Source organism: Gnatocerus cornutus, chromosome 2 (assembly GCF_029298725.1).
Source record: "Gnatocerus cornutus isolate USDA-ARS CGAHR chromosome 2, icGnaCorn1.1, whole genome shotgun sequence".
Taxonomy (NCBI): domain Eukaryota; kingdom Metazoa; phylum Arthropoda; class Insecta; order Coleoptera; family Tenebrionidae; genus Gnatocerus; species Gnatocerus cornutus.
This window is the reverse complement of record NC_142234.1, coordinates 9,346,488-9,372,600: the sequence shown is the minus strand read 5'-3', so window position 1 is coordinate 9,372,600 and position 26,113 is coordinate 9,346,488. Positions and strand designations below refer to the sequence as shown.

The window sequence follows — 26,113 nt, the reverse complement described above, 5'->3', positions numbered from 1 at the left end:
CCAACATTACGCAATTTTTGAAAACAAATTTCAACTTCTAAAATGAAAATAAAGTTTATTTAAAGTACAATATGTGTATAATTATCACTTAATAAGGCATTTGTTTCTTAAATGAGTTCCAAGGATGCAATTGGTGTTTAAAATAATATTTTCACTAGTTTAAAAAATATAAGATCAGAATAATTGAGCTAGTTTTTAAACGTAAACAAAAATTCCTTATTATCCTTGGTCCTATGATTCTAACATAACGTAGTAAATCACAAAGGAATGATTTTCAAAAGTAATACTACCTTTCTCGTACGAAAGCCGAAATAAATAAGTAAAGTACGAATATTAATTTTAGACTTGCATCGTCGACAACGGTATCGACTTGAAATTGGCAATTGACTCTTCAAGAAGCAGCGGTTTCTTTTCCTCCTTCTTCTTTCCCAGTTTCTTCTGTTTTCCCCTGTTGAACACTCCATCGTCTTCATCCATCATTCTTATAATCTGTATCTGATCCGAGGAATCAATCGGAGCAACAGAAATATCTCGAACCGCTCTGAATTTACCGCAGTTATTCAAATGTTCGTTTTCTAATCGAAAGAAATTCCAAACGAATCTTCGGAAGACTTCCAAAGGTGACAAAATAGACGTCATCATATCTCCACTAACGTACCCATTTTCGGTTAAGTACAAAGACACAGCCCATGCGAAACGAAGGACGAAATCCTCGATAATGGCAAAGTAGTAGAAAAACTAAAAAAAATATAAACAGAAATAGAGCAAGGAAGCAAACGAACAAATACCCACCGTGGAGGAATAGACGATTTCCTCGCGTAGAAACTTATTTTCTCCCGCCGCTTTGTCGAAAAGCCCCCAATCCATTTTAATATCCCATGTGTAGGCATAGCACGAACTTACAATGGAAGCGATGATAAACAGAAAGAAGAACGGATTTTCGGTTTGACTTTCGTAGCTACTTTTGTAGTATGAACGAAGAGTAGAAAAAATTACGACAAAGAATGTTGTAGAGTATTTCCCAGCGTTTACCAAGTGAGGAAAGGCTTCTTTGGTGTCGTAGTAACGACGAAGGCACTGAGCTAGACGTATCCATGCAGGGATGCAGTTCACAATGGGACGGACAATGAAGTTCTTTTCCATACACTCCGCAGTCTCTGCAAACCAAAATAAAAACACAAAAAAATTAATTATGGACATTACCTCCAGCTTCCACCCAGTTGTTGCCATGGGTGTAGTAAAAACAAGTCAAAAATTGGAAATCTAAAAGAGCATTAGCAAAGCTGTTGAGTTGGTCAGCCAGCCAGAAATCGGCAAAGCCAACATGGAAGAAAGGAGCCCCAAACATCCGGCCCTATAAAAATAATGTAGAATTTACAACAGAAGTATTCAATGTCTTACACAAATCCTGAGGAACCAGAATCTAGCGTCGTGTCGAAACACTTTGAGCGGATTTGCAAGAAATAGAACCATAATCAGCGTCAAGGCGAGAGGATTTACATAAGGCGGTATACTCAAACTTGCACTATATAAAAAGCTGAGCAAACTCAGTGCCCAAACGACTCCAAAAATCGCCGCCAATTCAATTAAGTGTTGCTCAGACAAGTGGTTTCTGGGGTCAAGTTCAAAAATAAGTACGTGATTAACACCCGAAGATCTCCAACCATAGACGTTAATTCCGATCAAAAACAGAAACTCAACTATAAGTAGTGGCCCCCTGTATAAACGAAACGCGATTCGAAGATTTTCGTTATTTTCATCGTGGAATATGGCTAAAAAAATATAATGAGCGAAGTTTAAAGTCTTTGGGAGTATACCTGAGAGGACTACTGCGATTAGTAAAACAATAAAAGACCCCGAGAAGAGCCCTACTTTAAAGGTGGTCCATGGAGACTGTTGTTCACCCAAAGGGGGTACCCTCAAGCGTTTCATAGCTTTCTGGCGATCACCCCCTTCCAGTTCGTTCGTCACCATATTCTCTGTGTCGGTTATAATCTTATCGATGTCTTTGTTGATGTAAAAATGAGAGGTTTCTACATGTTCTTGCCGCCATTTCGCCCCCAAGTCGGTAGCTAACAACTAAAACTCTTAAAGTAACAATGACACCGTCAAACCCACAAACCTTGTCGTGTTTTTTGAGGATCTTCCTAAAACCAGTGTGGTTCAAAGTTTGGTAATTTTGCAAAAGAATTAAACTGAGGTAGAATTCACTGAACGCAAGTTTTAATTCTTGTAGCTTGCGCGCGGGAATATGACGCTTGCTTTCCATGTCTCTTCTTTTCCCCTGTCTGATTTGATCTAGAGAAGTCTTCAATTCGCTGTTTAAATTGGCATATTTTCGGGTAGCTTCTGCGAATTTTTCTGAATAAAAAGTGTTGATTTTCTTTAGCTCTTTATCACAGTAGTGGAAAAACTGCTCGTCGAAGTTGGCGAAGTGGCGCCTTACGACCTCGGGCTCCACGCTCTCTGCGGAAGGGGCTTCTTCCACGGCCATATAGAGCATGGCTTTCATTTCCTAAATTAAAAATTCCTATTATTTGGTTTAATGCAGTGACCGATTTGAAAAAAAAAATCTTAAATTTGGCGCATTGGGTGTTTTTTTGGTGCACCCCCGCCAGGTGGCGTATTCCTTATAACCTCAATTTCAAGTATTTATTTAATTGATTTCTAAATTTAATTGAGCTATTTGTTTAGTTTTGAGATCTAGGCTAGATTCTTGATGGAATTTTGCCAACTCGAGCCAAGGTGTACGGCGCATTGCGCAATCCAACATTTGATCCCTAGTTCTCTCTAGTTTGATCTTCGCGTTTAAAAAACTAAATTTCTAACTCACCTCGTAATTTATGTACTGTTTCCTCCATTCTGGAGTAATGTGAGCTGTGAGATGTTCTGCAAATTTCATATTTCGTGCATTTAATGGTGAGACGACGTCTTGCAAACTGACTGCCTAATTACTGTTCACAGTTGGTTTTATATTATTTATTGAACCTTTCATTAAATACGGGGCTAAAAAGCAAACAATTAAAGTTATTTATCACATTAGAATTAGCTCTGCTAAGCACACAAAGTTTCTTTTATGTGAGAGCGCTTGTAAATAAATTCCACATAAAGTGGACTTCTCTGAGATAAGACAATTAATTATCAATTAAAATGATCATTATCTTACATGCAGAAAATTAATGCAACTGATATTTCGAGCCCATGTCCGAGCCGAGATTGTTGGACGAAGAGTAACACATAACCTCAAAGTTCAGGAATTTTTCAGATGAGTAATTTCCCTGAAATTAAGGAACTGATAATGCGGTTAACAACTAATTTCGAGAGCTTACAAATTACAAAAGTTATTGATACATGATTATATCCACTTATAGTGGTAATTTTTCTGTTAATATGACACCAACATAAAAACGCGATAAGTTGAGTAATTATCACTTCGAGTTAATTTTGACTGAATACAATTTCAACAAGTAATGATCTTGATTCCGGGTGTATTACCGGTGCATTATTGTTTAAACATTTACCATTGCCTTGTTCAAACTTTTACAACGTTGTAAAAGAAATTTATGAACGGTTATAATTGAGCATGTTAACAGTCTTTCTAAATATTTAATGAGACATTTGCATGTGCTAAGAAAACATTTTTTCCATTTTAATTTGTTTATTACATTTGAATCCGGCGCCATAACAATCACATGATTATTATATTTAGTTAATGATTCGAAGACAGGCAACCCATTATACACCCGTAGACAGTGGCGTATCATTTTAATTTCTCATAAAAGATCTTTGCTCTTTCGTGCAAACACGTTATCCTTTGGGGCGTGTAGAATAAAAATATAATTATCATATTTTAATTTTATTGCATATATCTTTTGTTAGAAAACAGTTACTTTTTTATTAATATAAGTCACCCTCAATTAAAATTACAAAAACCAACAAGTCATAGCTAAAATTATAGCAAAATACATACGTTCACATTTCCACACTTTTACAAATATATACATCTCTATTTCTGTATAAATATTCACGTTTCTGTAATTGAGCCTTCATTCCTCACAATTGCACATTTTCGTCATTTCTGTTGCTTACTCTCCGACACCACAATATTCGTCACCGCATGGTCCGTGGGATTGAACACCCATTGCTTAAAACTACTTTCCATTCCTCCATTGGTCGATACTTGTACCACGTGATCATCGTCATGTTTTCTGGGCGGGATCGATGGTCTGCTGCCACTTAAAACTGGAAGTCCTGATGGTATTTTTGAGCTACGGATCGACGTAACCGTCACATTCTTACTGGGTTTAATTTGGTATTTAGATTGTGACACCATTGGAGTAGAATGTACAGTTGATGACATCAACTCCATGATATCTTTATCGTTGTCCATATCGAGATTTCGCGAGTCCCGCCTTTCTGGAGAAGTAGGCGGGGTTTTGGCGTTTGTAGCAATAGGAATACGGGATTTGGGCGTGGTTTCATTTTTTGGAGGTTTGGGAGGAGTTTTTTCAAAGTTGGAGCGAAGGAGTTCGATTTGAGATTGACGCTTTTCGGGGGTTTTTGGGGATTCGTAGCTGGAGGTCGTGAAGCGCATCTCGGGGAGTTTCTTTAGTTGTTCTTCGGCGATCTCCTGGATTTTGTGGAGTTCCTTTTCAGCGTCGTTGTCGGTTATAATAATACTTTTGAGTTCGGATTTTGGGGGAGAGCTACGATTTTCAAATTTTTGAATGTTGGATTCAAAGCTTTTCACGTTGGTTTCAAAATTGCGGACGTAGTCTTCGAATTCGTTGTCAAGATTTCTTCCGTTACTGTTAACATTCGGAACTATCTCAATTTCGGAGATGTTGCTGGTGCTGTTGGAAGAGTTGGGCGTGATGACTTGGATTTCAGTGATGTAAGTTAAAGAAGAGTTGTTGGGGGCATCCAAGCTCTTTGTTGCTTCACTTGGAGAAGAACTTTCCAGTTGTACGCTCCGTGAAATATCCACTACGTCTACTGAAAACTTGTTATCTGTTCTCTGCGGCTCTGGGTCACTGGGAATCTCTAAAGTTAGAGAAGAAGGTCCATGGACCATCACGTCATTGTTCAACTTATTGATGGCTTCAGTTAACGTGACGTTCTTGATGATATCTGGAGTGCTAATCGTGACCATAGAAGTATCATTTTGGTCGGGTTTGATAGTGCTATCCAGAGCGGTTGTATACAACTCACTGATATCTTCAGATCTTATACTACTTGGTGCTTCTAAACTGCGAAACTCTTCTTCATTTTGTGTATGAAGATTGTTAATAGTTACGTTACTGACATTCATCTTGGCATCGTCCGATTTTGGACGTTCTAAACTGCCCAAAGAATGCCTCGACACTTTGATGTCGTCAGAAATGTTAGTGTCATCTTTGATAAGATATCCATAGTCATTTTCATCGTGCCTAGAAGCAATTTTCTCGGTGAAAATAAAATTTCTCGTCGAATCTATAAGATTCAAGTAAGTTACATCCCCGGGGAGATTGGTCGTTTGCTTGGTTTCGTTACTTTTGTTCGCAAGAGCATCATCAGGTTTACTGCTGTCTTCTTTTTCCAGTACTTGGGAATTTGTTTTTTTAGGAGAAGACAATAAAAAATCTTTCTTTTCCGGAAAAGCAGGTTTGGTGATTATCTTTTCCACCTCCACTGTTTCTGGAGGCAGAGTAGCTTCAACGGTCTCCAACATAGGTGGTTTTCTTTGTCGCTTTTCTGCTGCTAAAAGTCTTGGATTATCGTCGAGGGGTTCGTTTAAAGATGATATGGCATTTCCGTTTGGTTTACTTCCACTTTCTGGGTCAAATGTTGGCCAAATTTGGTTTTTGACTTTCTTCTCGGGTTTCACGGGCGGAGCAATTTCTTCTCTGATAGGTTCGGATAATTCCATCGATTCTCTCTTGATTTCGTTGATTTTGTTTACCAATGCATCAAACTCTTCTTTCTTTTCTTCAATGTCAAACTTGATGTTCTCAACAGAGACGTTTTGATTGGAGTTAGAACAACTTTCGTCTTCTTGGTTGAGCTTCAAAATGGCATCTTCAAGGTTTCCCCACTCTGTTGATTTCTTCAGACGGTTTCTCTGAAAGGTGTTCAAACCGTCAAGAATCAAGGATAACCGTGGCTCTTTGCTCATCATCACTTTTCCAAAGATATCTTCCTGGGAGCCCATGTCGTCTTCAATCCTTCCACCTTTTCGTTTTTTGGTTAAAGTGGGTATGCTTGTATCTGTGATGTCCAAACTTTGAGCACGCTCAAGAGTCCCACTACTGGATTTTCGTGTTCTTTGAATCTTTGTTAAGTCTCCGGTACTAGCCGTTCGCCGGTTTTGAAGATCTTCGTTGTCTTCAGCGTGGTGTATTGTGATGTCGCTCGAATTGAGTTCGATGGTATTGACTGAAGATTGGTTGTCCGTTTCTAGGTCAGAATCCGAATTGTATTCTTTAACATTATTTTTGGATCGTAGTTCGACTTCGATTTCTTCCTCCAAACTCGTGGTGCTTGCCTTAGGAAGGACGTCGTCGAAGTCGTCGGTAACAGCTTGAATTTCATCCAGGCTACTCTTCAGTGCCTTGTCTGCTTCTTTTAACTTTTCTTCCGGAGGAGCTGGTGCCTTTCCTTTTGTTTTCTTCGGTGTTTTATCGAGTTCTTCTTCTTTTATTTTTTCTTTATCATCAGATCCTTTTCTGTTGCTTCTCGCAGCAACAGCCGCATTCATCATATAATTAGGAATCTCTTGAGGAATTCCATTGGCATCTCTTTTGATCCCGGAACCATTCAAGACGTGGTCTCTTGCAAAAGTCTCCTCGGTTTTCTCTTTACTAACTTTCCGTTCTCTCTTCTTCACTTGAGGTTTCATATCGTCAACCTCATCAATGCCAACGGGTTGTCTTTCCAGATTAATGTTATTGTCATTCTGGGACAACTCCGCGCTCTTGGGACTCTTCTCCGGAGGTAAAACTCTAATTCCAAACTTCTGTAGCTTATTCTCGGTCTTTTGAACCTCTGCTTCCACTTTAGCCGGTTTCTCGTTTTTGTTTTTCAAATTGTTTTGATGATCAGCGAGTATTTTTTGTTCGAGCTGCATCTTTAATTGCTCTGGCGACATTTGTGCTTTCGGTATTTTTTTGGGTCGTGTTTGAACTGTTCGAGGAGATCCTGACTCTTTACGTTCCAAAGTAGTCATGTTACTTCTCGTTTTCTGTAAACTGGAGTAATTGGAACTGACAGAACCGGTGTGGTCATCGGGACTAAAAAGACGTCGTTTCGAGTTGCTGCCAACCTACAAAATTAAATTTCATGTTGACTGTAAATTTGAGGAGGTAACGTACTTGGAAAAGGTCTGTACAAGAAGAGCTTCTATAAATGGGGTGACTGGGTTGCGCTCCTTGTCCACTGGTAGTTTGATGAATTATTTTTCCTCCACGTGCTTCAATGATGACTTCATAAGGACTAGCATAACTCAAGATGGTTAAAGCGTCTTCGTAGACCATGTGTTCGAAACTTATGGTGACGCTGTTGATTCGATCACCTGAAAGAAGTTCCATCAGCTTTGTCTAAGATGTAGTGGTAGTTAGTTACCGGAGTTTAGTTTTCCAGACTCAGAGGCAGGACCCCGATGCAAGACATCTTTGATGTAGATCCCCTCTTTCATGTTCCCGCAAATGTTGAAACCTAATCCAGTAAAATCGTGGCTTCTTAAAGCCACCACTTTGACGGAATTTCCCTATAACAGTTCTTTAGAAAGAAAATCGATGGTGTATCTTAATCTTACGTCTATGGCACTGTCGTCCAAAGTCTTCTTCTTTTCCGACTTCGTGGTAAGCGCTGTAAGCGGCGACCATTGGGTCCATCTCGCTTTATTTCCCTCAAACTTATCTTTCTCTGAGGATTTAGTGATGGGAGTAAAACCAGGATCTGTGAAAGAATGCAAATGATCTAATTATAAGTATAAAAGCGAAATAAACAGCGCAGTCCTTCGTCCACTGCAAGGTCAGCAATTCTTCGTACATTCCACAGGTGAATCAGTCGTAGAAATGCAAATTGATGGCGGTGTTAGTAAACAAAACACATCAGAGACTTTTTATAGGAGCAAACAATCAAAACACTCGCGGTGAGTGATGGGAGTCATTTTAAGTTGTTAGCGTGATTAACACTTACCTTTGAAGCCTGGATTGTCAAAGGCGAATTCGGATTTTCCTTTTTCTGGGTCGGTTTCGAGGATGAGCTCTGAAAAAATGAAAAAAATGGTTTTAAACAGATTGACCATTTGAAGTAAAAAGTAAAAAAGGTTGGAGATGTTGGTAGGAACTAAGAGTTGCTCTCTGGAATTTAATGTAAGTAGAATGGATTGTTCGATAAATATGAACGAAGTGAAGGCGATTATTTTTTCATGGCTCATTCCTCGGACTACCGCTGAGTTTACCTTCGATGTCATCAACACCGTTCTTGTGGGTTTACGAACTTTGTTAACTGAAACTGACTTGGTGGTAGTGGTCGATAATTAAAAGGGTGATTCGAGGTGATAAAATGTTGAATACAAGACGTTTCTGCTTTGGCGTATCACGAAGTTCCTCTTCAGAGGCTAACTTTCTGTAGTAATTAGTTTGATTTTGCTTTCGTTTCTTGCGTTTTCCGTAAGAACGTGTAGAATTTTTCCATGCATATTCAGTCTTGGCCAGTAAGTCTGAGAGAGCGCCCACGATCGTTCTTGTTTACATGGAATGTTAATTGCCTCAGGAGGTATACAACTTTGGTCTTGTTGGCCGGTCCTCGACAATATAGGCCGACTTGATCGACGACCGGCAACAAACACGTATTTTTTCATAAGGCATGGTAATTCGACCGGTTGGAAGATACGCCGTAATAATCCCTTGCAATGAACAATGGTTTCAACTCTTGTGTAATGCATGCCCTTGAGCATTTACGTGTTTCTGCTATTAAGAGCGGCAATTAAATTATCCGACTGCAATGAAATATCGAATAATTAGCGCCGAAGAAAGCACTTAGACAATAACGATAATTTTGCTGTTATGGCTCCTCGTTCCCAGCCACAAAAAGCGGCTTATAATCACAGCGATCGCCTTAGGAGCCTCCGTTCTCCATACAATCGCATTTAATCAATCCAATCTGAAAATCCCATTAGCAGTCGCATAAAACATGTTAGGCTCCCGGGATCTCTTAATAACACACCACTGAATCATCTCGTGCAATGTGTTATTAGCGTCGTTAGAAGTCTTTTTGCAAAAGGTCCTGGAGCGGTCGTGCCGCTCTGAAGAACCAAAACGTTCCGGCACGCCACTGTCATTGATATTGCATCATCGACTATTAATGATAATGATCGGCGATGCATTCTGCATGAACGATTGGTTAATCGGCTGTTGGAAAATCGACAAGAGATAGATGGAATGCTGGAATTAGCAGGGAGATTATGTGGTTGGGCACGTTCGATACATAAACAATCGGCAATGGCTGCTTTACAGCTAGCTGGAAATATTCGCGAAGACCTTGAGGTGATTTAATTAAATGAATGGAGGAATGGGTCGGCTGACACACCTTGCTGAGAAATTCGACGGGTGACCAAACGGAACTGACATTTTCCAAGCGGTTGGAGATTCATATTCACACACTTGAAAATAAGCGCTCTCGCTGGACCCGAAGTCGTCAAAACCTACAGATTTCCTTTCAAAGCAACCACACGACGCTCAATCTAGTTCATAATTTCAATATTACATCTTAATGGGTGGTAATATAGCTTTAGCGAAACCGCAACATTCCACTAGCTCCTTTTACTGCTTCACAGTTAATTCATGTCTAGTAATAATCCTTCATAATGAAGTTCAAGATACAGCTTTTAAGTGCACAGGTGTTGTCGAAAATTATAAAAATTCTACGTAATAGACAATGAGTTATTGCCAAAGATAGTTATAAAGCACCACAAAGTGCACAAAATTAACTACTGAAGAGGAGTCTATTATGCGATGCTATATAAGCACTTATTTCTGCCATAGCATGCACAAATTGGCAATATAAATGATAATCCCTCTAGTAAATGTCAAACATATCACTCTACAGCAATTCTGCAGATACAATACTTTATTTATGATCTTTTATTATTTATGTTGATGCTTTTGGGATAGAAAAATATAAAATTAGAGTTTAAGGGCCTATTCATCAGAGATGAAACCAAATAAGTTTGACCTTAGAAAATTGAGTTCCTTTCAGAAACTTGACAAAACCAAACGAGGAAACAAAACTGTGGTAGTAAAAGTTTTTAGTCATCAGCTCATTCAGAGGTTTAACGACTTGACGTTTTTTCACAATAGATACAAAAAAGTAATTATCTCTTTGGGACACGTCGTGCACGATTTGAACATTTAACCTTCGGAAGTCATCGTTGTAAAAGCTGGGAATTCATAATTTTATTCTATTTTAGCTGAAGGCATGATGAGGTTAATTTGTTTGACCAGAGTTAGATCAGGAAGCTTTTTGTTGCTGATAACTTTATTCAGAGGTTTTCTCAATTTGGTAGATCCTCCAGTATATTTCTTAATGCTTTGGATTTTGGATCCTTCTAAATACTCCAAATTTTCTATAGTAGACATTTTCAGATACTATCTAATATCTTTCTATGTTTAATATTTATGTATGATTCTAAATTTCTAGATCCACAAGTTCCTGCTAGATTTTAAAAATCATTGCCTTTTAGTCTTTTATGACATATAGGATATTCAGCAAAAAGAAAAATAAGATAAGTTCTTGAGCTCAAGAGACGCTAATGGAATTGTACAAGAGAGTCCTAATTACATGATGAACGCAGTTGTTCCTGCAAAAAGTAAACGAGAAGAAGACCGAAGAAAGCGCCAGGAAAACTACCGTTGAAGAACACTTTAACTATTTTGGAGCGACAATGTGACCTTTTCTCCTCCTTTGCAAAAACTCTTTTTTCACCTTATTAGTAATATTCCGCTAAATCATTGCTTAACACTCTTTTTTAGATATTAGTGGGAAGACTAATTCACGAAAGCTTGCAACATCCTGTCATCACAGTTTCATCAATAACAAATTGAAACAATCATAATTTATTTTTTAAATTTTACATAATCATTGTCCGTCTCTACCTCTCTTTCTTCCGTTGCCTCCAACATTCCTCCAGTAGCTTGCGTCCAGCATGGAAATGCGTTTTTTTGACTATGGCTCGACTCTATTATCATCCTCTTTAATTTATATTCAAGAAGGAGGCGAGACAGCGGCGTAACTTTAAAGACAATTCGCTTCCAGGTAAATGGTGAGAATGATTAAAAAGTCGCCCACTTGTCTATAATTACATAAAAGAAGTACTGATAAAAAATTTCAAAAAATTTTATGTGGGTACACTTTTACAGGTTGCGCCACCTTGCGTCTCAAGGTCGGACCTGTCAATTATTCACAATGATTATACGAAAGTGAAAAAGTAACACATGATTAGCCTACGGAATTGATTTTAATTGCCATTATTTCGTGTAAGAAATGTATATGTTACGTTATGTAACAAAACAATTGATTTCATGAAGAAAAAATGGTGCAACGTAAGCGTGGGGTTACGAAATAAAATCGCTTCGATTTGTGAAATATTGTTCATTCACCTTTGCTTGCGGTTATTTTTTTATTGTATCCATCGGCTAATAATTATGTTGGCAGCCTTCGAATTGTTTGTGACCTTGTGTGGATTAGGTCTAATTTGCGCGTGACGTAACGGGATGGACGAAACGGAAGGCGTAACGGAACAGGAAGCTATTTGTGGAAGTTGGTATAATTAATCCACAATAATTAATATTCAGAAGAGCAGTTGTGTCGCAATTGATTAGGAATTGTCGCAAATTCAAATGTTAAAAATAAAAAATCCTGGCGCATCCACCAAATTTGTTGCCAGCAGCTGTCATAAATTTGTTTGAAGGAATGTTGTAGGAACATTTCCCCTACATTTTATCTCAGCTTCTTGAAGAAACAAGCAATTTATCAAAGCTAACAATAAGCGCGAAATCTTCCCACTGCTGAAGGTGAAATTCTTTAGTTGGCTTATAAATCAGGGAATGCTCAGCATAACTTTCAACGACTTAATTATTATGGATGAGCCGGCTCGGAAGACTCACAAGTAGTGATAAATGCTGCTTCCGTCCACGTTTCGCAATAACGCATTAAAACTCAAAACCATAGTCGCTATGTAATTACCGATAAGAAAGTTAACAGCTACTCCCAAATACGCTCGGTTATTCACACTATACCAATTACAAAAATTCTGGGTTATGATCCCCAAAGCACGTCTTCCACGCCAAAAGAACACCTCGTCCATAATTTATAACAGTGGCATCTGTATCACAGTTAGCAATAAATATTCCAACGTCTGATGCATTCTTCGCGCCAACTTCGGAACGTTTTTAATAATTGTTATGCGAAGGGTGGTACATTTGTTATGGCAGGCTTGAATACCCAGGAATACCGGAGATACTTAAAATATGGCTACCGCTTTTACTGGCCATGTTTGTGTCGGTTAGATGCATTCAAAGCGTGTCTTTATTCCAGAGTCGCGTGATTAGACTAAGAATGGCTCTGTGAAAGGCACACGCTGATCTCACCACCATTATATAATTTTTAAGGAGGTTCAGACATGGACACATGAGAAAGAGAGAAATGTTCGCACGAAGATCGACCGTTAGAAAATTATCATCTTTAATTGATGAGAATGACATGGAATTTCAGTTTGCCGAGCATAAGAGATCTGTGGCGGCGTAATTTAGGCTCTTTTGTATTCCGGATGTGGTGTTATGATTAGAGAGCGGATTTCATGAAAAATGCATAATATGCGTTAACTTATGCAGTCTTTGTTTTTTATTTGTGAACATAACCTACCTAACTTTAACGGAACAGAGACTTACTAAAATTATTATATTATTTTGCATTTACGGATATTGCACAGACCTATTGCCTTCATTTTTAGATTTTCAGATTTACGTTAGCAAAAGATTAGATAACTTCATAACATGGGCGTTAAAAACTATTAACTCTCTAAAGTAGAAGAAAAACTGATGAATCATTGCAAAAGTAAAATATGAAAAATCTAAAAATCCAAGAAATTAAGGGCTAGATAAAAGAGTCTAATGAATCTAGAAAAGATAAGTAATCATCCAAAAGGTCTAAAGGGTTTATAGCTTACAGCACCGAGAAAAGTGAATATAAGAAATCTGAGGAATATAAGCAATCTAAAAAATTGAATCGGATTAACAAAAGAGTCTCGGGAAAATAATAATCAGAAAATGATAACAAATTCGGTTTCAGAAAGGAAACGTTTGAAAGATGTGCATGATAAAAATTACCCGAAGAGCACCTGAAAAGTTTTAAGTTCACAAGAGTTTGGACTCCAAACATCGAAGTTGTACAAAAAGACAGCAAAAACAAAAAGAATATGAAGCATTCATGGGTTCCAAAGCTTCAGATGAGTTAAAAAAGACCAAAAAAATCCAAGCAGTAGGAAAGTAAAATACATATTTTCCGCTGATTACTACATTTTTATTTGAGAATAGAAAGAAAATACGTTTTTGCTAAAAATTAAAATTACTTGCCAATGCAAAATAATGTTTTTGTATATCATAAATTATAATGCTGGTGCCCACACGTGAAAATTTCCATGGAAAACTGTGAAGCAACATTAAAGCAGAATAAAGAAGGTGTTATAGTTGGTGTGTGTATGCATGCACTGCCACAGAAGATTTCACCAAAAGAAGTTTTCTAAAAATAAGAACATGTTCTCTGCAGACTAAAAATTTCCATGACATTATGAAGACGTTCCCCGCCCAGAAGTAGAATTCCCAACCTGTTCCGACCTCAAGAAAATGTCATCAAACCACACATTTGCACACCTCTGGGCCCGGCACTTCCTCAGCACCTATTTGTTAACGATGACTAACTTAACTCTTCCTACGTTCGTTTTTTACATAAATTGTAGGACGGCAATTCCACGAATCGATTCTTCTCAAATTCTTACGCAACCGATCATTTCCAATTCAAATCCGTCCGTTGACACTAATGAATCGCGCACATTATCAGCAATTAAGCATTTCATGGGTCCGCGTCGTCCATCGTCCGTTATTGCCCAAGATGTGACATACATATTTCCAAAAGCTGTTGCAAGATTTTTATACAGAGGGAACGGGTTTAAGCGCGATTAGCATAGCGAAGAGCTCTTGAATTTAGGGTCATACAAGAAGTATGCGATGGGATAGATCGTCGGTTGTAAATTTACCATTATAGCCGAATGAATGGCGTAATGTTGGATAAATATTACCCATGGGTGTTTGCCTACCTCGTTATTATCGCATAACAATAAAACAAAAAGTCAACAATCTCGAAAGTGGCCTGCTTTCAGTACGCATAGGGGAAATGTGCCCATGTTCTACCAATATAATTTGGTATCATTTTTTGCATTGCGACTTAGGCTCGTTTCCCATACCTAATACCCTTTTTCTGAAAATATGCATGGATAGAATAGCTGCGGTTTCTAAACCACATTCTTAAACCGCTGTTACCGCATTGTTTCTAGAAAAATATTACCGCCATCGCCTCTATAATTATCGGAAATTAGCGTTGATGGTTTCACTTTTATAACAGTGTTATCTGATTTCACACCAAACAGTGAATACGTGAAAAGATTTCAAAAATGCGCTATTTTTGCCATGTTTTCAAAATTTTCTCTCATTGATAAACCAGCATCGTTTGTTTGTGGTCGTTTCATTAACGTCTCATTAAATTGATACAAAAAAGTGGATTTTCTACACACGTGGCATGTTTATGTTGCATTTGTAGGTACAATTGATGTAATTTGTACAATTTCCTCTGCGAAGAATGTTAGGATAGGGGCGTCCTATTAGTTTATTTTTATACAAGACGATGTTGGAAAAACCAACAGAACCCTTTTATTTATTTATCACTACCGGTTTATTGACGTTGCCTCTAACCTTACTTGCGGATTCTGACAGCTCCGACAGCTCGATTACAAAATGTCAAAAAGAAAAACATGATTCAGTGGCTACAATGTGAACATAAATAATAAAATTTATTGATGGACAATTTCAAGTTCAGAATCGCGGACTTTAACCCATGAAATTATTTTTGTACCACATTTACAAGTCAAGTGAAATAAAATCTCGTAAATTATTATTCAAAAATTAATATTATTTCAAGGGATGGGTTGTCCTTTTTTAGATAAGCTTTTGAACATTGGCAATTTTTGACGAAGATTTCGTTGTGTCAAGGTATAAAAATAAATTCTCTTTGTTGAAACAATAGGTTTGCCGCCAGTGGCCGCTCGTCAAAAATGTAAATTGCCACCGAATAAATCATTTGAATAAGAAATGGAGAGGTTGAGAAAATTTAATTATACACAGAAAAATAATAAGAAAAAAATTGTTCTTGATTCAACCAGTCACCAGTCTATGTGCGTGCAGACCACGAGAAAACTCTTACTTTTATTTAATACAGCGGAATGGTTTTAATCACTCCAGAAAAACCGTGCTAACATTGCCACATTGTAAATTTTCTCTTGCAAAAAATATCAGTGGAAGTGAAAGATGTACAGCTACACTTCTAATCGACACATTTAATTCTGTAAAGGAAAACCGTCACGGTGCACTGACACGAACTCATGGCGGCCGTTCCACTGACTCACATTCCGGTAATTGCGCGCTAATTGCACTGTTATCTCACAAAAAGAGCCACTTTGGGACTACAATTCCAATCATCCGTCACTGTACTCACCTTTAGGCTTCCGGTATTTCCTCCACAAATAGACCAGGGCTACCAACACTGCCGCCGTGAAAATAATCGACAAAATCACCGAAAGCGCGATTGATCCAGGCCCGTAACACGTGTTTTCTTGAGCCTGGGCCAGTCCGGCACAGAACACCAACACCAACCACAAATTGCGAGAATGCGGTGCCATTTTCACTGTAGTGGTTCTTAACGGCCGTTCTTCATTGCGGTTTGGCTGGAATTCAAAATGGAAGCTGTTAGTTTTTGAATGTAAATAAATTGGTGTTTACGTAGCGCGGGAGGACTTCTTGTTTGAATACTTTATGGGTAGTCAGGTGGAACTGCCCAGAGGTGGATAAATTAACATAATTGCAGTACACGAAACTTTACTTCTGTGAGAATTAACAACTAATTGTTTTACGGAATTAAGGAAAATCGCGCGGAATCGCTAGAAAATGTGACTTGTAAGGCTCAAGGCCAGATTTGTTAGAAATATTTATCGCTAATTTATGTCCTGTTGTTAGTCTTGGATGGCGTCGTAATAAATTATTGTCTTTTTGGTCTTTGCTTGCTACTTTAAAGAGGTAGGCACTACACACCTCAATGGCGTTAAATCTCATGTAAAATGTAAACAGAAATTCATACATACCTATTGTTATTTTAAATTAACCTTTGAATTATTGTGTAATTTTTAAAGTGCCAATGGTAAGCTCCATGTTATTGTTGTTTATTTATCATTTACAAATAGGTACTGATTACCTTATCATTGTTTTTGTTTCATTCGCTATTTTTATTGTACACAACAATAAAGTTGGTGGTCAATTTAGAGGAAATTTAAAACTGTTTAACACAATTTGTACTGGCGAAAACAACAGCACCAATACCTATTATCTGCAATAAATTTTACGACATACTTTAGATTTTTATTATTGCTTTAAAATTGTTATTCCAGATATTCGAATGACTCCGTGATACGTAATCAATGTTTTAATTTTTGCGCCAAAACACGTACCCACTTAAAAATGCTATTCTCATTGCACTAATTGGACACCCCATCACTGTTTGTGATTTCTAGAAACTCGACAAGGTGCAAAATTTAATTTTCCCCCCAACATGCTTGTACCGTACCTATTAAAAGAAACTTAATCGATTTTCTTTACATAACCTTGTATTATAATCATAAAACTTCTTCAAACTTTGTTTACAGTTCGTTCATGTTTACAAAACCATATTAACACCGCAAAGAAATGAGCCTATGTTTGCTCATTGGTGATTTTAAGCAACATAAAATTTACATGAAACTAGTTTCAATAATTTCTCATTGACTCTGCACCCCGATAACACCGTTTTAGTGTTTTATCAACGTGACATTCTTTCACGCATAACCCACTTTACTATTGTTTTCCTAATTTTTCACGCATAACAAGTTAGAAATGTTTTATGAGCATTTACGAAAATAGACAAATATGGAACTTGTTTATTTTTATGGGCGGCATAACCTACCTCACCTGAAATAAATTTGCACGTTGTGCAGAGAGAAATCCAATTTTTTCGCTTTCAACGCGTCGGAAAATATCTTGAAATTTTTCTCAAGGTTAAAGAATAAGTTGAAAATTACAGTTTGGTGATGCTAAATAGCGGTAGCGTTTATTTTCATTTGGTTCTTGTTTTTGAACAAATCCATTAAGTGGTATTATACAAGATTAGTTTGTGTTCCAACATGTGTGGTGTTTAACCTTCATTATCTTAATTAAATAAAATTATCTTTATTACTAGAGAATACAACAGTTTTCTAGGAGAACTAGGTGATTTGTTCTATCGGTTACGGAGAAAAAGAAAAAATTTCTTAATTACACAGCTTTGAGGACACTTTTAATGGTCGATGTGCTATGTTTTTTTGTTTCTTTCACTTTCCATGGTGGACAGTAATTAAATGAATGCTGTAGTTTTTAAAAAAATGTGGGCTCTTATTTTATAAGGCCATAAAAAGTGAAGGCCTCGGTGATTTCAACGCCACAGGTTACGATCAAGCGACCAACCTCCACCGTTAAATATGTCAGCAGAACTTGCCGCTTTTTATACTGTAAATAGTGTAAACATAGCTTTTTCCTTATACTTTGCCCATTGAACCCATGGATTCTCGATCAACTCCAGTTCACTTCGGAATTGCATGAGATGGAATTAAAACCATCGGAAAAAAACCGGATAAGGATCGGCGCTGGATTACGCAACAGTTCAGAATACAGATTCATTAATTTCGTTTATAATAGTACAAAAACTATTATTTTCAACATTTTAAAATAATTTTCGTAAAAATAGAAAAAACTACCTGCGCTGTTAATCCCTAAGACCACTAGACCCTCGCAATCCACTAACACTCATCGCGTAACAATTGAAAATTGCAGTCCAAACATGTGACGATCACTCTATCACGGACTACTTTGTTTACAACCGACAGGTGGACGAACATGCGACCATCTGAGGCACCGACCACTCGGCAGGTGTATGTGTGTGTTGGTCTCTCTGTGTGCACCTGAGGCTATCTGTGAACTTACTACCTTGAATGACCGACTGGGACCCAAACCTGTCTGATTGGGAGATGGTCAGAGGCGGCGGGGGGTGCATTCCGATGTAACGGGGGGTGACTTTAGGCAATCTCAGCCGGAAATCGACATAAGAGCTTTATAACATCGTCCAGAAGGGAACGCACGACGCTCGTTTAAATTTCACGAGACACGCGAAAGAAGGGGAGAGGGGGAGGATTGCAATGCAATAATAATCAAAGAATTTGAAGTTCTTCAGCAACGAGGACCTTCACTAGTAATTTCTCATTAATGTATTGTTGGTTGTATACTCTCTTAGAATTTATTGACTTCTAAATCAGTGGCGTAACATACAACACAGCAACTCTCACAAAAATACGATTTATTAGGTATAATAAAACAATAAAACTAATTAACTCTGTTGCGCCTGTTCTTGTATTTTGCTAGCCTCCAGATTCTGTAACTGCTCCAGCGTCAACAAAGACACCCCCAGTTGATCCTCCCTCGTGAAGGGTTGTGCCATCTGCCTCAACCACCTCTTCGCAATCTGAAAAAAAAAGGTTAACACAACATCAAACACGCTTTTCTACAACCTGGACCGCCTCTTCCGTCGACAAGTTCGTTAAAGAGTCCTTCAGATGCTCCTGTATCCACTTGGGAAGCTTAGACCTCTTGTCCGACCGGGAAAATCTCTTATCAGCAAAGATCATAATACCATAATCTGTTTTTCCTCTAATCGCACGACCCACGCACTGCGCAGCGTGTCTCATCGCGTCGAAAGTCAAAAAGTCGTTTTCTTTGATCTGGAATTGGTCACGGAGGTAGTCGAGACGAGCTTTTAAAATTCGAGATTGTGTGTAGACGTAAGGAATGCCAAACATGAGGACTGCACGACCGAGATGGTGGTCGAAATCCACTCCTTCGGAGACTTTGCCTCTGGCAACAGAAAGTAGAACAGCGCCACGGCCGGATTCACACGCCTTAAAGAAGAAAATGAGTAATGGAAGGACCAAAGTTGGTTATACCTTGATGTAGTACATGAGGGCGAAACTGGTTTCGGCCGAATCTTGGGTTTCAATGAAAAGGAGTTTGTATCTCTGGAGGCTGTCGATGACTCCTTGGTCATACCAACTTGCAACCACAGATTCTAGGTATAAGTAGGATGTGAAGAAGCAGACTATACCATCTGGGACGTTAGCCGCAACTTCTACCAACAACTGTCCGTAGTTTCTAATGACAGCGTTGTCTTCTCTCGTTTCGAACTTTGATGAAATAGCCACTTGGTCATTTCCTTTTGATACAATCTACGAAACAAGTTTAGATGGATCTTGTGGCTTTACTTTACTCACCATGGGCAGTAAACACGGCCTGGCCAACGTCATAGTAAACGACGACATAATTACTGGATGAAAATTCAAGATCTTTGGATACATGTCCATGGGTGATAACGTTCCTGACGTTATTACAACAGTCTGAAATCTATCAAAAACTGGCTTTATGGCAATGGAGGAGTCGAGACAACTGAAATGTAAGACAGGGTTTGACACCGTAGGGGTTTTATCGTCAAAAGGTTCGACTATTATAGTGAAGCCTTTAGTGTACGTCGCGACTAAGGTCGCTAAATGAGTGATCAAAATAATGGGACTGAAATCTGTAAGGTCTGAAATCTCCAACGTCCGGAGAAGAGACGCCAAACGTTCGGCACAGAATCGCAAGGGTTTGCGCTCAATGCAGACTTTATTCTGGACATCTTTGAGGAAACCAGCGGGGCTCTCTTGTACAACGTGTTGAACACGTAGACGTGTTTTGAGGTACTCAAGGAAGCGCTTAAGGAAACTGATGAAATGCTCCGCGTTACGAATGTTGCCAGGAACAGCCTCTGTAACAATTCGTCGTATTATTTTACTACTTCCTGATGATTAGCTACCGTGGAGGACCGAGTCTGGTAACACGGGATTGGCTAAAATGACATCTGTTTCTCGTGCAACGGTTGCGTCCCTCAAACCCTCAACCAATCGCTGGTACTCATCTTGTAGCCTCTTATGGTCATCCTCTCTCATCCTAAAAGAAAAATGTACCTATTGTGGGCGGTATAATCCTAAGTTTACTCAGCAACGGTGCGTTCTAATAGCTGAATGTTGGCGGCGGCACGATCTATAATCCTCTTGTTAACTTTAACACTCATGGAGTCAATGCAGACGTTATCAATATTGTGAGCTTCGTCGAATATCACAACTGATTCCTTAGTCAGCTCCTTGGAAACGACTTCCGCGATTTTTGGATCCAATAAATAGTGGTAGCTGTAGACTACAATATTAGCGTGGTTTATCTGGAAGAAATTCGTACAGAATCATAACAGCAAATTGAAATAAGTGTACCACAAATCTGGATAAAAAATATGGGCACCAGTTGCGGTCCCGTCCAAACTGTTTCAAATCATCTATGCTGTAAACGCCATAAGGCATGGTACTTTCTTTACCATCCAAAGAGAATCCTTCATAATACTGACAAATAGGGGTGGTGTCGTCGTAATTGTGTCTGTCTCTGATGTAACTAGCTGTGAGAGAATGGCATTTCCCATCTACAATTTTGCCCTCCCTTTCTGTGCTCACCTGAAAAGGCGGTAATAGGAACAGGGCGATAAATTGAGAGACTTACTTCAGGGTGTACGCATAAATTTTTACGTGAAGACAAAACCAAGCCTATTAAATGGGGGTAGTCCCCATCTTGCTTCTCATAGTACTCTAACAACTTTTTCAACTCCTCTATAACTTTCTCAATTTCAGGAACTGTACGGGAACAGTAAATTAGTTTGCGAACGTCGTGGGGATGCTCTAACATGTAGGCGACCACCAGGGACAACAAAGTGGTGGTTTTGCCAGTACCTGAAGGCATTTCTAATAAGCAGTGCCCCTAGAAGTAAGATATACCAATTTATAAATTTACGAAAAAAACTGATTGTTCAACCTTGGCATCAAGGGCCTTCTTCAGCTCACACATGTAGGCATACTGCTCAGGATAGATATAATCATAAGGAAAATACACAATTAGACCGTCAACGTTCAACCTAAAAAGTGTATTTAAAAAAGAAAATTATTTTAACAAAAGTCTTACTTCATATTTATTAATTATTGAAGAGCTGCTGTGGAATACTCATAGAAAAGACCGTGTTTACAAGTTACAGTCCGGCAATTTTTGTAGGTTATGTTGTTGATGTGAAAAACTGAGGTTAAATATTTCCATTGACTGTAGTGGAATACCTTTTCTTTCCTTTAATTATATAAGGATTTCTGTTGGTATTTTTATGATCCCCAAAAGTTACTAGTTGAAATTATGAAATCTGAATGCCTAAAAACCGTTTTTTCTAATAAAATGAGGTTAAGCAACTTGCCAAATCTGACAAACTCATATTGCAAGTAAATAAAAAGAAATGTTTTGTAAAATAATTTATTAAAGGCGGCACAGTAACAAAATAAATTAACAATTTCATAAGTCCTGGGCATTTCATTGTTCAACAATAATTTTATCACCATTCTGCATTGAGTACAATCCAATTTCTTTAAGTTCATCTTCCAAGGCAATTTGAATGTGTTCATCACTAGTGCTAATATAAGTTAAACGCGGTCTCTCCTTTAAACTAAATACTTTCTGTGTAAGTACTGTGAGTTTCTGTACAGTCATTGTAGGGGGAATTCGTTTTTCAACTGAAAAATCTTCAAAGACCAAGTTCAGTTTAATTAGTGACGACTTAATTATAACTGGTTTTACAATGAGCTCGCTTTCTTCAGGTTCGCCATACTCTGGAAAAATTCAATTAATATTGTTGCTTTGAGTAAATCTACCATTACTTTGAATCAGCTCAAGATATCTGCTGTGGAGCTTTATAAAATCTGCTTGTTGTTCTGTTCCTTTAACTTTCAACCATTCCAAGCCGTATTTTTTTATATAGTCGTATTCAGCACCTCTTCTTTCCCCAGGGTCAATTTCAACTCCATTTAAAATCTTCAAGTTTGCAATTTTGGCTATGATTATTTGATGGATGGTATCATGGTTTTCAGACTCTGTGATTGGGTTTTTGGAGATTTTTAAATTTTCCAAGTTTGGTAGACGATTTAGTTCACTAATGGACTGCCACTGCAACAGATACATAAAAATGTGCTCACAACAGTGAATGACTAAACCTCAGACAGATGATTGTGGGCAACACATAGTTTCTTCAGTGATCTAAATACTGATACTTTATCTTCACTGTCTTCAAATTTTATTGACACTAAATCTATATTTTCAATAATTAATTGTTCAAGGAAAGGTAGGGACCCTAAATGAGAAACTTCTTCCCACTGCTTTAAACTGTTTCCTTCAAGATCCAACAGTTTCAGATTTGTAAAAATTTCTTCAGTAGTACCTAAATTCTCGATGTTGTTATATGGGGCTCTGAACTCCTCAACTTCAGGGAATATCCTTCCAATCTTAACAACATCAGTCCAAGTCAGCTCCATTGAACCACAAATAATTGTTTTTATATTAGGAAATTGTAGACTCTCCAATGATTGCGGTAAATTCAGCAAGTTCTCGCTCACATTGAGCCATTGAAGCCTAGGAAGTTGATCACAAATCATAAGAATATCTTCCCAAGACACCAACAAATTCTTGGAGACATCCAACTCTTCAATATTAGGACAACGTTCTCCCAATTTCAAAGGAGGTCCCGCTGAACTAACATTCTGATTGCGTAGATTCACAACTCGCAATGAATTAAAGTCGCTCTGTTTGTTAAAAACCTTATCAAAACCAACCATCTCTAAAAACGGGGCGTTCATAGTTTGTTGGATTAGAAGCTGCTTCTGTTGGTTAACTTTTGCAGTAAATTCGTCTTCACTTTGACCGTAACGGGACTCGACAGAAGCGATTGCTGATTTACCAAAGTGAACTTTTTCTGGGCGGACGAAAGAGCCCGATTTTGGGGTTCTAAAGTTGAACATTAAATAAGAATGTAGATAAAAACCTTTATGTAATTTATAAAATCATACTTGGTCGTGAAATACTGAGTTCCATTAACGGTACCATTGTGTTTTCCTCGTTCAGGGTTATCCCAATCTATCCCCAACCAAATAGAGGGTTTTCCTTCAATAGGGCCCACGTATTTGATGGTTCCAAAAGAGCTGCCACATTCAACACGGTCTCCGATTTTGTAAGGGGGCGACTGAGAGTTGGTCATTTTGTAGCTTGAGCAGCAATGGAAAAAAAATGGATAAAAAAGTGAGGTTATGTAACCGAACTTTTTTATTTATAAATAATCTTACCGGTATATTGTAAAGTCGATTTTCAAGTAATTAATACTACAGATGGTAGCATTAAAATTTGAATCTCAACACCAAAAATGATAAAAAGTGTTGAAATGACTCAAAACATTGACATTTGGATGTTGACAATCACGAATTAAAGCTCACTTCACAATATTGAGACAGAATCAGGTGGGTGTTAAAGCTGCATTCACACTCTATAATTTGGAAAAATTACTTTATTTTCTATCGTCTTCATATTTAATCAGATTTATCTATCTAAAAGTTCTTTTAAGATGCCCTGACATTTCGACATGTCAGCTCTTTTTTTGCTGTTGGAGGCCACCATTCCCATTAAAGCTTTAAAAACTTTTGTTTTGCCTGATTTGTACTGTTCAACCAACTTTTCATTTTCATCTACAACATCTTGGCATATTTTTCTTAACTCGCTTTCGTCCATAATTTGCATCCAACCTTTCTCTTCTATGATCTACAAATTTTTTTATTATAGCTATTTTCAATTTGAAAATTTTATTATTACCTTAGATGGTCCTTGAGTATTACCACGAATGATTTCTTCCAGTACAAGTTTCGCAGTGTTTCTTGTTATATTACCGTTTTGAAAAAGATCCACAATATCGCCAAAATAATCATTATTGAACGTACTAAAAAATTAAATCAATATTTATTGTTATAAAAAAGTCGGTTAATTAAGGCGACATAAAAAAGATGTAAACAAATGATTTCGCAACAATTCTTTTCCCTCAACTGTAAGTCCATTAAAATCAATTAAAAACATAAACGACTGACGGAAATCATATCTTACAAATAGCTCCAACTTACAATTGAGAAGGTTCTAAATCCATTTTATGAAGCAAATTCATGTACTCATTGATTAACAGATTAGCCATAAGTTTCCCGTCTATATTTCGACTTTTTATGGCATTTTCAAATAAATCCAACAATGATGTTTCATTAACTAGAATTATGGATTGTTCCATAGTGAGACCAAATTTTTCTCTTAGCCTGCACCTGGTTTGCTCAGGTAGTTCTGGTAATGTATTTCTAATGTTGTCAACATTGACGCAACCTTGATCCACAGGACCCATGGCTAGGTGCAAAGGGGGCAAATTAGGCTCCGGCATATACCTATAATCCTATCAAATTTGTCAATTTATTTATGAATACAACAAAATCGCACCTGTTGCCGTTCTTTGTCTCTCATCGCAACTGTAGTTTTATTATCAGCATTCCAAGCCCTCGTTTCATTTTCAACGTTGCCGCCAGAAGCTTTAATTTGAATTTGCCTGTCAATTTCATAACGAATAGCCCCCGCGACTCCTCTCACTGAGCCTATATTTTTAATTTCAGTGCGAACTCCAAGAGGCTCGCCGGATTTATGTATAGAGACATTCGCATCCACTCTTAAAGCCCCCTCTATTAAAACAAAACTATTATTTGAATAACAGTTTCTTTGTAGCTAAACCTTCCATTTTACAGGAGCATGTTCCAATTCTTTGCAAAATCGTCATTAATTCTTTTATTAAGGCTGCAGCTTCCTCACCGTCCCGTAAATCGGGCTCAAACACAACCTCCATGAGAGGCACCCCGGCACGATTTAAATCTACTAAACTTCGGTCGAAATCGTGAAGGCTTTTTCCACTGTCTTGCTCCAATTGAAGTTGTTTTATTCTAACTTCAGTTCTGTAGGGAGTTTTGTGAATCCCACGGGAAAAAACCTGGAATTCTAATTTGCCGTCGTTCGCTAATGGATGCCGTTGTTGAGTGATTTGATAACCAGCCTATGACACTAAATAATTATCTGCTAACATAGTATTTAGGTATTCTTACAGGAATATCAGCGTAAAAATAGTGTTTCCTGTCAAAAGTAGACACGGGGTTCACTCTGCAATTAAGCGCCAGAGCCGTCAAAACGCCTAATTCGACACATTTCTGGTTCAATACTGGTAAAGTCCCAGGAACAGAACAGTCAAAAAGGGATACGTTTGTGTTTACTGGAGATGAAAACTTTGTTGAGGCTCCTGAGAAAAGTTTACTGGCAGAGTTAATTTGTGCGTGGACCTCCAAACCTACCACACTCGTCCATTCGTTCCTGTCGGCAATTATGTTACACAACAAAAAGGGGCTATCAAAAATCACAAACCTTTGTTTGCTAGAAAGAAATCGTTTCATTTTGACCCGCGAGGGGCTGCTCGTTCTGCATCGTAAGCTCAACATGGTGAACATTTTGAAACTTGTGAATTCTTACTTTTAGTGCGAATATTTTTAAATCCGAGTTTTTTTAACCTCAAACCTTGTTCTCCGGCAAAACCAACCTAAGAAAATAAAAAAGTCCAGTAGCGTTTTTAAATGAAAAATATTACAGGTTTAATCCAAAAAAGTTTGGTATTTTTGAAAAGTGGAAGAAGTTCTGATTTTACGTATGAGATTAGAGTAATTAATTAAATTGTATTTTCGTTTTTTACT

General features: G+C 37.9%; 5 protein-coding genes across 7 annotated transcripts; all 5 read right to left on the bottom strand.

Annotated features, from left to right (window-relative positions):
- Nucleotides 1-35: 35 nt before the first annotated feature.
- On the bottom strand, nucleotides 36-3,625 carry LOC148178771 (solute carrier family 53 member 1). Of its 3 annotated transcripts, XM_088030494.1 has the most exons (9): nucleotides 3,330-3,514; nucleotides 3,167-3,278; nucleotides 2,834-3,006; nucleotides 2,123-2,515; nucleotides 1,818-2,079; nucleotides 1,402-1,772; nucleotides 1,204-1,354; nucleotides 793-1,157; nucleotides 36-738 (listed from the first exon to the last, which is right to left on the bottom strand). In XM_088030494.1, the coding sequence occupies exons 3-9, from the start codon at nucleotides 2,900-2,902 to the stop codon at nucleotides 340-342; spliced, it is 2,010 nt and encodes a 669-aa protein (XP_087886620.1). In that variant the 5' UTR covers nucleotides 2,903-3,006; nucleotides 3,167-3,278; nucleotides 3,330-3,514; the 3' UTR covers nucleotides 36-339. The 3 variants fall into 3 exon arrangements, with proteins under 3 accessions (XP_087886620.1, XP_087886619.1, XP_087886618.1); XM_088030493.1 differs by lacking the exon at nucleotides 3,330-3,514 and adding an exon at nucleotides 3,522-3,625 and having other exon boundaries at nucleotides 1,402-2,079; XM_088030492.1 differs by having other exon boundaries at nucleotides 1,402-2,079; nucleotides 3,330-3,515.
- Nucleotides 3,626-3,840: 215 nt separating this feature from the next.
- Nucleotides 3,841-18,236, bottom strand: LOC148178770 (uncharacterized). The gene is made up of 7 exons (XM_088030470.1): nucleotides 18,131-18,236; nucleotides 15,808-16,036; nucleotides 8,179-8,247; nucleotides 7,793-7,935; nucleotides 7,600-7,744; nucleotides 7,350-7,549; nucleotides 3,841-7,300 (listed from the first exon to the last, which is right to left on the bottom strand). The coding sequence occupies exons 2-7, from the start codon at nucleotides 15,989-15,991 to the stop codon at nucleotides 4,073-4,075; spliced, it is 3,969 nt and encodes a 1,322-aa protein (XP_087886596.1). The 5' UTR covers nucleotides 15,992-16,036; nucleotides 18,131-18,236; the 3' UTR covers nucleotides 3,841-4,072.
- Nucleotides 18,237-18,640: 404 nt separating this feature from the next.
- Xpd (general transcription and DNA repair factor IIH helicase subunit Xpd) lies at nucleotides 18,641-21,756 on the bottom strand. The gene is made up of 10 exons (XM_088030487.1): nucleotides 21,459-21,756; nucleotides 21,312-21,411; nucleotides 21,003-21,257; nucleotides 20,723-20,956; nucleotides 20,453-20,673; nucleotides 20,272-20,405; nucleotides 19,694-20,223; nucleotides 19,370-19,648; nucleotides 18,938-19,324; nucleotides 18,641-18,891 (listed from the first exon to the last, which is right to left on the bottom strand). The coding sequence occupies exons 1-10, from the start codon at nucleotides 21,461-21,463 to the stop codon at nucleotides 18,757-18,759; spliced, it is 2,280 nt and encodes a 759-aa protein (XP_087886613.1). The 5' UTR covers nucleotides 21,464-21,756; the 3' UTR covers nucleotides 18,641-18,756.
- Nucleotides 21,757-21,777: 21 nt separating this feature from the next.
- Nucleotides 21,778-23,819, bottom strand: Tbce (Tubulin-binding cofactor E). The gene is made up of 5 exons (XM_088030503.1): nucleotides 23,648-23,819; nucleotides 23,375-23,569; nucleotides 22,526-23,312; nucleotides 22,193-22,478; nucleotides 21,778-22,144 (listed from the first exon to the last, which is right to left on the bottom strand). Exons 2-5 carry the CDS (start codon nucleotides 23,560-23,562, stop codon nucleotides 21,849-21,851), a joined length of 1,557 nt encoding a protein of 518 aa, XP_087886629.1. The 5' UTR covers nucleotides 23,563-23,569; nucleotides 23,648-23,819; the 3' UTR covers nucleotides 21,778-21,848.
- A 26-nt stretch (nucleotides 23,820-23,845) lies between these two features.
- GatB (glutamyl-tRNA(Gln) amidotransferase subunit B, mitochondrial) lies at nucleotides 23,846-26,063 on the bottom strand. The gene is made up of 7 exons (XM_088030504.1): nucleotides 25,791-26,063; nucleotides 25,478-25,739; nucleotides 25,113-25,428; nucleotides 24,828-25,063; nucleotides 24,470-24,783; nucleotides 24,168-24,291; nucleotides 23,846-24,116 (listed from the first exon to the last, which is right to left on the bottom strand). Exons 1-7 carry the CDS (start codon nucleotides 25,871-25,873, stop codon nucleotides 23,898-23,900), a joined length of 1,554 nt encoding a protein of 517 aa, XP_087886630.1. The 5' UTR covers nucleotides 25,874-26,063; the 3' UTR covers nucleotides 23,846-23,897.
- Nucleotides 26,064-26,113: the final 50 nt, after the last annotated feature.